A 13,145-nucleotide genomic window follows, 5' to 3' on the forward strand; every position below is an offset into this window, starting at 1 on the left:
AGCACATAAAGTTTCTGTATTATTCCATTTTTAGTCATATAATTATTAGAACTAGCATTAGAATTACTGCTTGTATTAATATTTAATTGTATCTTACTGCAATAATTGAAATATTCTTATCTTAATCTTATATTCTTATGTTTTCTTCCATCCCACTGTTGGGTGGTGTGTGAGTGAGAGGCTGCGTGGTGCTCAGTGTCTGGCTGGGGTTCAACCACAACAGTCTTTATTTGGGCCCAATGTGGGGCACAAAGGGCTGAGATCATGACAGATCTGATCAGAGTGTGTTAAAAATTAGTTATAACTATTCCCTGTATGTGTTTTACAGTTTCTGGTCACCATGTTGGTTGGTTTGGTCTCAGAGCTTTTCTTAGAGCTGTGGGATGTCACACCTTCCTCTCTGTTTTGCTGGCTGTCAGCTCTGGAGCCTGCTCAAGGGCATCATTGGGCTGTTCTGTGAGACACTGATAGTGACACTGATCTGGGACCTGCAGCCAGCATGGCCATCATGAATTTTAAAATTTTTTAATGTCCTTGGGATTTTGAAACCTGTCTGGTCCTGTTGGAGACAGGCGGGAATCAGCATGTTTTTGAATGTGGTTTAGGTCTTGTTTAGGATTACTTTTGACATGTGATTTTTCTTCTCTTACTCTTCCTTTTGTCTTTTTCCATCTCACCTGGGGAAAGTGAGTGAATATTTGTGTGATGCTGAGCTTCCTACCAGGGTAAACGCACAAGGCACCAGAAGGAGCTTAACATCTGTTTACCTGTTTTGATATACCTTTAAGTCCTTTCTAGCCCTGTCTGTGTTTCTGTTGCTCCCTACTAAAGAATGCATCGCATGTTCAGGATCCAGGATGCAAAAGGGGTTGAAGTGACAGAAAATCAGGCCAGGCCAACAGTACAAATTTTCAAATTTTAAACAATAGCAGCACAGCAAGCAGCAATTGTATGATGAGATTTAAAACAACCTACAAAATGTTCATGGCCTTCACCTGAAGGAAGCCTAAGGACTCTAGATGCATTTGGTCATTTGACTCTTGTTTCTGATCCTCTGCAGTGTCCTGCCATCATGAAAATATAATGGTCCTCCAGATAGATGATTCAATGTCACACCTCACCACCCAGCAGGTGGCTCACATTAAAGTCCAGGCTCACTTTGCCATTATCAGAGACACAGAAAGGGAAGACCTGGAAGATGATTCACCTCTTTCTGTGTGTGACATCGAAAAAAGCCCAGAAAAATCAGTCTCGGCTTCTTTTCAGCCAGAGATCAGCAAGCCTGTTTGGAAAAGATTTTGTCCTTGATTCCGGACACCACTCAGACAGGAACTGATCTTGGGCAGTCTCCAGCCCAAACTCTTTCTGAAGGCAGAGTTCCCACTGAATTCAGGCCAGGCTACTCACAGCTTTAGCCAGCTGGGTGGTATTGATCTGGGTGGCAAAAGTCTACAAGAGCAGAAACTCCACAGTCTCTTGGACCCTATCCCTGTGCCACTGCTACATTGTCTCCCTGGTCTTTTATTGACTTTCTTTTCCCCTTCCTTTCCCATCAAGTTGATCAAGAATGACACAAGTCAACACACGATAACACAATGGAGGAGAATCACCTTCATGCCTTTAAACTCTCCTTAGTTGACTCTTAAAGACACTGCAGATGATCTGTGGGGTCCCTCAGGTGATCCCTCATACCTGAGGTTGGTCATCTCTTCACTGGATGTGTCACTAGATCCCTTTGACTACTGCCTGTGCTTTGACTGTTTCCCTTGACTGGTGACCTTGTTCAGACACAGACTGAAGTAGGTATTTGCATTAAACTCTTTAGGGTCACTGAAGGTGCTCTGGAGTACAAAGATACCACAGTGGAGCATGACATAACAGAAATGCATCAGGAGACCACTTTCCACCTTGAGCAGGATCAAAGCCAAGCAGAAAATCTGATTTTGTCTGACCAAATAGGAAGAATCTGTGGTCAAGCAACCATGTACTACTCCAGGATATCTGTTACTATTCACCACCCTGCAGTATCACTTTGTCCATAGGAGTCTCTTCAAGGCAATTCTCACCTCCTTGTTCTTCAGGCTAAAGATGAAAGGGTGAAACACAGGGGTCACAACTGTGTAAAACAGGGCAAGGTATTTGTCAGTGTCTACAGAGTCCCTTGAGTGTCACTTGAAGTAGAACACTGCAGCTGAGCCATAGAAGAGAGTGACCACCCCAAGGTGTGAGGAGCAGGTGGAACAGGCTTCGTGTCTGTCAACAACTGAAGGCATTTTCAGAACTGCCCTGATCATTTTAGTGTAAGAAAGAACTATCAAGGAAAAGGGAAGGACTGCGAAAACCAGGATGGTGGTGTACAGAGTCACTTGGTTCCAGAAAGTGTCTGCACAGGCCAGTTCCAGCAGAGGAGGAACATCACAGAAGAAGTGATGAAGGTCGTGGGATGCACAGAAGGGCAAAGCGAACACCTGGTATGTCTGAACTACTTGCACTGGTACAACAACCATCCATGATCCCACCAGCAGTGTGACACAGAGCCCCCTGCTCATGATGAGGCTGTAGTGCAGAGGGTCACAGATGGCTGTGTAGCGGTCATAGGCCATGGCAGCCAGCAGAAGGCATTTGATGCTGCCCAGTGAATCCAGGAAGTAGAGCTGGGCAGCACAGCCAAGGAAGGAGATCCTGCCATCTCCCATCAGGAAACCCACCAGCATTTTTGGCAGAGTGACTGATGTGTAGCAGATCTCCAGGAAGGTCAAGTTCCTCAGGAAGAAATCCATGGGACTGCGGAGGCTTGAGTCCACCACTGTGATGAGTGCCATCAGGCTGTTCCCTGTGAGGACCACCAGGTAGATGAGCAGGAAGACTGTGAAGCGCAGGCCCTGCAGGCTGGAGTGGTCAGAAAATCCCAGGAGAATGAATGCAGGTCCAGCAGTGTGATTCTCCAAGCCTTTTCTTTGGGGCATTTTCCCTCCACAGATCAATCCCAACAGCAGGCTCTTTGAGAGTTCTCATGTCCTGTCCACCATCCCATGGCAAGCCTAGAGAAAGATCCAACAAACATCATCATAGGTGTGACTGCAGGATTAGGGGAGCTTGACCAAGGGATGTGTGCACGTCTGGACGTCTAACATGGGTTCCTTTGTGCAAGGAGGTGTGTAAGGAGAGGAAAGAAAAGAATCCTTGTGCCTGGGTGACTGGGTTTGGACATATGGATGAAGGAATCTTGATTTTCTTCTTCAGAGGTAATTGTATGGAGTAGAACGCTTGGTAACAAAAGAGAAAGCAAATGGATACATTCGAGCCTTTTTACCAACAGTTGTGCTCATGTTCCTTGTGCAGATCTTATACGAGCTGCATTTCATGTGAGAACATTACGAAACAGGGTGAAAAGGAAGATATTGATAAAAGAGGGAAAGACACAGCAATGAGAGTCTAGGCTGTGATTTTGCAACCAAAATACATCAAGGTAAGGGGCAATGTGATTCTTGGACCTTGGTGAGAGATTAATCCCAGATCTCCTGCCATGTAAGGGCTCATCCTCTGATGCTGTGTCCACATACAAAGATCTTGGGGACTATCTTAGATCTGAATCATTCATTTTTAGGTAATGAAGGGTGAATCCCATCAAAAGAAAAAGAGGATTCTATCTGCCAATGAACCTGGTGACAATGATGCTCCAGGGGGCATTCTGACAAGAGGAATAAGTCACAGGTTATGCGTAAATCAGCAGTTTTCAGGGTGCTAAAACACATTTTTATGCAAGCAAACTGCTTCCTGGAGTTTCCAGTCCTATAGTAAAGAAAAGGATTAAAGGTGGGTGATCCCTCCCCACCCAACACATGATTTTCCTGATCAGGTCAGTCTTCTATAACTTCTGCATGAGTCCAAAATATTCAACATTCCCAAACTTCCTGCTCTCTCCCATGGATTCCTGATGGCTTACAAATCCATCTGAGGGCCCATTTGTTCTGATCCCAACCCTGCCATGCTTCCCAGTCCCCTGCAGCCCTTGCAGAAGCACAGCAATGCTCTTGCTGCCTGAGGAGCAGAGCCTTCCCCGTGCATTTCCCACCTTCCCAAAGAGTAACAACTCCTTGCTGGGCACACTTGGAGGATGGGAGCTCCAAGCAAGCAGCACCACAGTAGCAGATATCTCATGAAGAAGAAACTCAGATGTTTAAGGATCTGTCTGACATGGGGAAGGAACATCCCCTTCCCACAGGACTGAGGTTGCTGGCTGTGTCTCTCCCACTTCCACTAACACCCACTGAGATGTATTCGTGAACCTGGTGTATAAATGGTGAGAACAGCAGGTCAGAAAACATGTAATAAAAGCATTGAGATTGGCCAAGTGAAAAACACAGGGTGGTTTTCTCCAGAGAAATATCTGAATTCACAGGAAGTTGTGGTCCTCATAGTTGGAGTCTTTTTCCAGGGTGCTGATGCTTTTTGCCTGTGAGTTTTCTCTATCTCACAGAGGAGCTGTGCAACATTTCCAGCATAAAATTGGGGTTTTCTCAAGGAAAGATCTCCATGATTGTCTCCTAATCTACCCACTTATTCCAACGAAGGTACAGAGAAATGAAATACTTCTATATTCTAAAAACAGGGATATAAGCACATTTATTTTAAATTAAGGCTTTACCTCAAAGCAACCACGGCCTAACAGGTTATCCACACACCAACATTTCCTGCATGCTTCAAAATGTCCTCAAATATTCAGCCTCTTCTTTTAAACTCTCAGACATCTCAGTGCTTGACAGAATCTGAGGCAGAGCACAGCTCAGGGTCTCTTTGCTGATGGGGAAACTTCCACAGCCCTTCTCACACGGTGACTCTCTGACAGGCAGCAGCTCTCCAAGCTGAAGGCAGCCCATGCCAGGCAGCCCAGCCAAGCTGCTCAGATGCCTGCAGCTGCTTCTGGCTGTGTCTCAGCAATTCCAAGTATGCCAGAAGGGTTTACCACTGTCAGGATCCAGCAGGCAGGCAGGAGCACACTCCTCAGTCCGTGGTGCTGCAGGAGGCAGCAGTGACCTCTTTTCCTCACCGTCATTCCCCTGGAAACCACCTGGATGTGGCTCTCTAGGCTCTTTGTCTCTCTCACCTGTTTATAAGACAGGTAACAAAGCAGCCTCAGGAGAGAAGGTGGGGATGCTGGTGCTTCCATTTCTCCCCCCTGGGCACCCACAGCACCAGGAACAATTTCAGAAAGACGTCAGAATCATGGGTGTCAGCATGGTTATCAATGGCAGCTTAACTGTAGGCCTTTAGGAAGTGGAGAAACTGAGTCATGAGATTGAGCTGCTCAAAGGGAAAGTTTGTAACTTGTTGAAGGGGGGAATACCAATAACCGAGGAAGCAGAAATTCGTCCAATTCAGTCTGGGTTTAGCTTAATCATAGAATTGCAGAATCATAAAAAAAATTTGGTAGGAAAAGACCAGTAGATTTTCAAGTTCAACAAATAATTTTACTTTTCCAAGTCTATGACAAAATCATGTTCCTCAGCACCACGTCTTTTAAACAGCTCCAGGGAAAGTGACTCCACCACTACCCTGGACAATACCTTCCAGGGTCTGACACTCTTGTGGTGCACAATTTTTCCTAATATCCAAACTCAACCTCCCTAAACCTGACACAACTTCAGGCCATATCCTCTTGTCCTGTCAGTGGTTACTTGGAAGAAGATACCAACACCCACCTGGCTCCAACCTCCTCTCAGGGAGCTGTAGAGAGCAAGGAGACTTCCCCACAACTTCCTTTAATCCAGGCTCAACAGCCCCAGGTCCCTCAGCCTCTCCTCAGAAGACTTTTGCTTTAGACCCTTCTCCAGCTCTGTTGTCCTTCTCTGGACACACTCCAGTTCCTCAATGTCAACACCCCCAGGTCCCTCTAATAGTACCTTTGGCCTCAGCCCATTGATCCAACCTGTCCAGGTCCATCTGTGGAGCCTTCCTACCATCAGACACACCAATACTCCTTCTCTAGTTGATATCATCTGAAAACTGGCTGAGGGTTGAAGTTGGGCTTTGATTTTTCCAGTTTCCTCCCTGCCCAGTCTCACATCTTTGCATGCCCCCTGAGTGGCCAGCCCCTTCTCCCAAAGGCCATAAGCTCTCCTGTATTTCCTGAGCTCCAGCCAAAGCTCTGTTCAGTCAGGCTTCTGCAGCTGGGCTGGATCTCTGCAGTCAGGGACCTTGTTTGAGGGCCTCACCTGTGTGTGATAAGACCCAGGGTCTCCTCTGCATGCTCCTTTCCCCTGTGAGAATCCCAGAATCCCCCAGCCCTTCACAGAACCCAGGAGAGGTCTCACCCCCCCTGTGGTCACAGCTGGATCCCAGTCCTCCAGCTGGACCCCAGTTGAGAATCTTTGTCTGGAGGTGACACTGGGGTAAGGGCTAGGACCTGGAGTATGGGAGCCTGTCTCAAGGACTTGTGCTGGGAACAAGGACTGAGGGACAGCAGCAAACTGACGTGCCTGCTGGGCCAGGCTTCCTTCAGTGCAAGCTCAGGCACAGGGCCCCAGCTTCCCATTTCACCAAAGGGAGGAACAATGGCATGGAGGGATGTAGTGGAACAAAGCAATCAGATGCCTCTGATTACCGAAAAGTGGGTGTGAGCCGGTATCAAATCCACCTGTGCCCAATAAGGGCAGGCCCTCTATTGAGCATGTGCAAGACCAGGGGGCCAATAAAAGGTGAGGCTCACACCCACTGACTAGCTCACTCTTGGGCTAGTCACAAGAGAGCGTGCTGGTAGCTCATTGAGCGGCAGACCAATCTTGCTAGTTCCACTTTGTGGGCAATAGACTTAGAGCATGGTTCACGGGTCTATATCACGACACCGAGTTAGACCTTGAGGCAACAATCCCTGAAGAAAGATTCGTCTTGCTACATCTGGTGGAGAATGCGGGCATAGACTTCGGTCTAGCCCGTGCCTCCGATGAATCAGGAAAGAGGGATCCAACCCCTTAGAGCGAACGGCAATTAACAGTCAGGTAAGAAGATGCGGTACCCTTCTTTTGACACTAATAATTAACCAAGAAAAAGGAAAGGAAGATGGGACTTTCACCAAGCACCCCCATCGAGCAGGGACTCTCTTACTCCCCATCCGCTGTTGCTACGCGAGAACTTTGGAAGGAGGTTGGCGACCTATTGAATAACCTCCACGATCAAGAAGTTCAAAAAAATATAACCGGAGTAGATGCCACCTGGGAAGTGGTGACTAATGCCTTAAAAAAGATAAAAGATGAGGCGAAAGCTGCCATCACCGCAATAGCGGCAATCCCACCGAACAGCAGCCTTAATAATAGAACACCACTTCCTGAGGCAGAAACCAGCGTAGTCCCAACAGCGCCTCCGTTACCGACCGAGAATGAAAAAGCCCAAAAGGCGTTCCCAATCTTAAGGAACAACAGCCTTGGCATCAAGGGCATGAGAGGAAAAGTACATCATTCCATAGCTGAATTCCTCTCAGACATCAGGCTGGAGGTAGAAAAAGAAGTTCCTTCTCCGAAGACCAAAAACAATATGAAGATACCGATGGGTGACTCCAGCTGCTGTGTAAAACTGCCCTTACTGCCACCTTCCAGCTCAGAAAATGAGCATGAGAAAGCAGCAGCCGCTCCATCAGCCACACCTGTTGGCCCAGAGTCCACAATAAAAGCCCTGCTGGAACAAGCAACTCAGGCGGTGAAGTCCCTGGAAAAGAGAATAACGAACATAGAGCAACGGTCATCATTCCACACCTACCGAGACCCACCCGCCCTCCCTGACGATGATGACGAAGGCATTCCAGCTCCACTGTTGTCGAGGCGGACCAACCCTGGCATCAAAGACGCTGGCAAATCCCGACCCAGAAGATGGTCCGGTATCATCCGTGATGCCACCCTCGAAGGTGAATGGGAGACCAGCACCGTTGCCTGCCCCGTCCTATATGATAACAATTGGCCGCCTATATTTGAGCAACATAGCTGGAAAACCCTACAACAAGCCAAGAAGACCTTGAGAGAGGGAGGATTAAGATCGGAAAGTGGTCAGGCCATCCTGGACTGGTTGTTCACCGCGGACACCAACTGTCCCCATGATTGCCGCAATTGGCCAGGTACCTACTTACCCCCTCCCAGCAGATCGTATGGGTTAAAGAATGGGAACGCCTGGCCCAAGCAGAGGTGAACCGCCCTCGAGCACCCGGTGACCCATTGAAAGGGGTAACCGGCGAGATGCTCACGGGCGCGGGACAATTCGCAGATGTACAACTCCAGTTCCTGTCTGTGCTCCATCATATCACTGCGCATTTGGCCCGCCAAGCGTTTAACGTGGTTCCCGAGCCCACTCCACTCCGTTCGTTCACTGCTGTTAAACAAGGGATGAACGAACCATTCCAACATTTTGTCGATAGACTTTGGAAGTCTATCACGGCTCAATCCGAGCTGGGAGTCGATCAAAGGGAATCAATGTTAAAGCTATTGGCGTTCGAAAATCCACAAATCCAAAAATGAAATCGCTGTTTTCCACATTACCGAAGACAGCTGGCGTCTCAGACATGCTGGAGGTAGCTGCCAGGGCCACCCAGACGCAGCAACATCAGGGAATGGCCAATGCCTTCGCGGCCGCTCTGGAGCCCACCCAGAAGCTCCTTGCGGCAGTAGCACAGAGGCTAGGTGGAAGGGGAAACCGATTCAAAAGAAGAAATCGACCAAGAAAACCCACCCCCATCTGCTACCGTTGTGGAGCAACGGGCCACTCGGTGGGGGATTGCTCGGCTACAGTATGGTGCGACCGCTGCCAAGAAAATAGTCATAACAACCGGGCATGCTGGTCCGCAAAAAACGGACGGCGCAGCGCGCAAGGCCTCCGCGCCATGACACAAGTAGCCGGGCCAGCGTTATACAACGCCTTCCTCCCCCAGCCACAAGAGGAACCTTGGGCATCGATGTGCCCTGTGCAACAGACATTACATTGACGACTAATCAGGTTTATTGGTTACTGACGGGAATACATGGACCCATACATCAGGAAAACGGCACGGTAGGGGCTTTGTTAATGGGACGTTCATCTACAGGAGTTGCAGGACTTATTGTGCTTCCAGGGGTAATAGACGCAGATTCTACAGGGGAAATAATGATCACCTGTCTCACGTTGATGCCTCCCCTGATAATCAAAGCAGGAACCCGAATAGCACAACTAGTCCTCCTCCCGAAAATGAATATAGGAAAGAACGTCCCCACGGCACGAGGCGATCGAGGCTTTGGATTATCTGGAGGCACTCTAGTAAATTTAGTGCAGCAGATGAACACCAGGCCCATTATCATCATAAAGATGACCGCTGGAGAAGAGGCAAAGACACTTTCCATGATGATGGACACAGGGGCTGACATCACATTCATCAACCTCAACGTATGGCCTCGTCACTGGAAACTTGTCACCGCCCATGATGCCGTCCAGGGAGTAGGTGGTGGTTCCACCCCCCTTCAGGCCCTAGAACCAGTGCAATTACAGTTTCCTGAAGGACAGAAGGTAACCGTACGTACCTATGTATTATCGTTGCCAGGACAACTCGGAGGGCTGATCAGCAGGGAAGTAATGAGTCAGCTGGGAGCCATCCTCTCCATCCCTGAACCCACCCGATCCCCTCAAAATTTTCAGTAAGGGCCACTGCAAAAGTGCCGCCAACACCCAGACTAAAATGGAAAACAGACACCCCTGTCTGGGTGGAGCAGTGGCCTTTACAAAAAGAGCGGCTACAAATTGCCATCACTCTAGTGAAAGAACAGCTGGATGCAGGAAACATCCAGCCATCAGTCAGTCCGTGGAACACGCCTATATTCGTGGTTCCTAAAAAATCAGGTAAATGGCGACTAATAGATGATTTACGTAAGGTGAATAACCAGATGTGGCCAATGGGCGCCCTCCAACCTGGGCTGCCCTTGCTTACGATGCTACCAAGAGATTGGCACCTTCTGGTCATTGACCTCAAAGACTGTTTCTTTAATATTCCCCTTCATCCAGAAGATACAGCGCGCTTCGCATTCACCATCCCTTCAATCAACAAAAGTGAACCTGCGAAGAGGTACGAATGGGTAGTGCTGCCACAGGGGATGAAAAACTCCCCAACAATATGCCAGATGTATGTGGCATGGGCACTATCGCTGATCTGCGACGAGATGCCGGATACGTTAATATATCACTACGTGGACGACATATAGTTCTGTCAAGAAGCCCCGTTCCCTGACGATTTCCGTCAAATATTGACCAGCCGACTGAAGACGAAAGGACTAATAGTTGCTCCGGAAAAAGTGCAAACAAAATCGCCCTGGAGCTACTTAGGGTGGAAAGTTACCCACGCCATGGTGAGACCACAGAAACTGGAGGTAATAAGTTAGGTTTAAACATTGAACGATGCCCAAAAATTAGTGGGCGAGCTCCAATGGGTTCGACCCATTGTAGGTCTTACCAATGCAGATATCCACCCCTTTTTGTCGTTGTTAGGGGGCACGCACCCAGGTGCGTTAGTGAACTGGATGAATAACCATACTAATGCATTGAAACAGGTCGTCCGTAAACTGGCACCCGGCTATGCGGATCGACGAGATGCCACACAACCCATCAGAATCTGGGTATGTAATCACCCGTCATACCCATTCGCGCTGCTACTACAAGACTTCAACTGGAATAAGGAAAATGGGGAATATTTCCGCGACACCGATAAACGACAACGCGATCAGAGCTCCCTGAGATCGGACTCCATAGCCATCTTGGAATGGCTATTTACATCGCACACACCACAGAAGGGTATATGGCAACAGATCGAGATAATAGCATTCTTGATACAGAACGGACGGCAGCGTTGCCTGGAGGTAGACGGTCAAGAGCCGGGATGGATCAACATCCCCATAAAAACAATCGACTTTGACTGGCTGCTGCAACGCTCCGTGCCTCTACAACTTGCCCTTTTCGGATATGCTGGGGAAGTCCGCCATGGAGGCCCAACACATAAGCGTTTACAGACCATCAGCCAGCTTCATTGGATTGAGCGTCCGATCGTTTCAGAGCGCCCAGTGCCTGCCATCACAGTTTTTACCGATGCCGGAAAGAGGTCGAAAACGGCCGCCTGCGTATGGCAGGATAAGGGTCGGTGGAAACAACACCTGATTCCGAGCACTGCGGAAGATAACCTACAGACTCTGGAATTGCTGGCTATTATCTGGGCCCTAACGCAATGGCGACAGGCTCCCCTTAACATTGTCTCCGACTCGCAATATGCAGTCGGACTTGCGAACCGTATCGAGGATGCTATTATCAAGCCGGTAAAAAATAAGCGATTACTGGAACTCTTCTTTATGCTACAATGTGTGCTGAAAATCCGAACAGAACCATGCTGCATCCTGCATATCAGAAGCCATAAAACCTCTCTGGGACTGGGTGAAGGAAATGCAAAGGCTGACTCCCTGGTCAGCCTAGGAATACAGAGCCCGGTAAGCCAGTTTGCGAAGGCTCAAAACAGCCACTCCTTATTCTGTCAGAATGCCAGGGCATTGAAGCGCATGTTTTCCATTTCGTGGGAAGACGCGAAAGGAATTGTTAGAGCATGCCCTCAATGCGCACAATTTGACCCTGCCCTGGGAATGGGAGTAAACCCACGGGGACTGCAAGCGGGTGAAACTTGGCAAATGGATGTCACCCACGTCCCAGAATTTGGATGTCTGAAATATGTCCATGTAACAGTGGATACCTTTTCTGGCTTGCTCTGGGCGATAGCTCAAACGGGGGAAACGGCATTACATGTGGTCCATCATCTAACCAACTGCTTCGCTGTCGTGGGGGTCCCCCAAGTAGTAAAAACCGACAATGCACCCGCCTATACAGGCGGAAAAGTCAAACAATTCTTTGCTACTTGGGGGGTGAAACACATCACAGGAATCCCCCACTCGTCTACAGGCCAGGCGATAGTAGAAAGAGCTCATCACACCCTGAAGACATATTTGCAAAAACAGAAAGACAGCAAAGACACGGACCCGCAGATGCGGCTGAGCAAGGTGCTTTTTACATTCAATTTTCTTAGCCCAAGCCGTGATTCGCAACAACCCCCTGTGCTGCTGCACTACTCGTCCCAGAAGATCAACCGCATGCCAGACGTTCAAATTAATTACAAGGATCCATCGACAGGTCAATGGGTAGGGCCCAAACCACTACTGTTCACCGGGAGAGGTTATAGCTGTGTATCCGCAGACTCCGGACCTCTCTGGGTACCCAGTAAGTGGACACGCCCTGCCACAAACAGACCTCCAAGAAACAACGATGGAGCATCCAGTAGTTCCAATTGAGTTATTTTGACAAATTTTCCTGGATATTACATGACCTTCCTTACATTACATGACTTTTCTTACTTGTTGATTGTGTCCCCCTAAAAAAAAAAACAAAAAAACCAAACAACAACAAAAAAAGGTAAGAGGGCTTAGCACTTTTATTGTATCGAGTTTATTCAAAAAAAAAAAAAAAAAAAAAAAAAAAAGGGGGAAATGTAGTGGAACAAAGCAATCAGATGCCTCTGATTGCCGAGAAGTGGGTGTGAGCCAGTATCAAATCCACCTGTGCCCAATTAGGGCAGGCCCCCTATTGAGCATGTGCAAGACCAGGGGTTCAATAAAAGGTGAGGCTCACACCCACCGACTAGCTCACTCTTTGGCTAGTCACAAGAGAGCGTGCTGGTAGCTTGTTGAGCGGCAGACCAATCTTGCTAGTTCCACTTTGTGGGCAATAGACTTAGAGCACGGCTCATGAGTCTATATCATGACACCGAGTTAGACCTTGAGGAAAAAATCCCTGAAGAAAGATTCGTTTTGCTACAGAGGGATGAGGATGAAGGAATCCAGTCCTCCTTCAGCCACTTGCCCATGGCTGGCAGCATGTGGAGCACCTGCACAGCAAGGCCACCTGGTTCTGCACCATGACTATGGGTTAGTACACCCTCACTTTGACACAGCTGATGGCATTTTCCTCTCAAAAGACTTTCCAGCCCATGTCAGCTCCCATCTCATCAGTCCCTGTCCCACTTGTGATCTCACCAGCCCTCCCCATGATCCCCGCAGAGCTCCAAGCTGCTGGTGCTGCTCTGCAGAGGAGCTGTGCTGCTCAGGGCAAAA

General features: G+C 48.5%; 1 protein-coding gene across 1 annotated transcript; it reads right to left on the reverse strand.

The window, feature by feature from the left end:
• Positions 1-2,027: 2,027 nt before the first annotated feature.
• On the reverse strand, positions 2,028-2,966 carry LOC103528021 (olfactory receptor 10A7-like). The gene is given in 1 exon segment (XM_030468687.1): positions 2,028-2,966. A coding segment is annotated over 1 exon segment (939 nt).
• Between the last annotated feature and the right edge of the window lie 10,179 nt (positions 2,967-13,145).

The sequence above is a fragment of the Calypte anna genome, unplaced genomic scaffold, assembly GCF_003957555.1.
Source record: "Calypte anna isolate BGI_N300 unplaced genomic scaffold, bCalAnn1_v1.p scaffold_21_arrow_ctg1, whole genome shotgun sequence".
Lineage (NCBI taxonomy): Eukaryota > Metazoa > Chordata > Aves > Apodiformes > Trochilidae > Calypte > Calypte anna.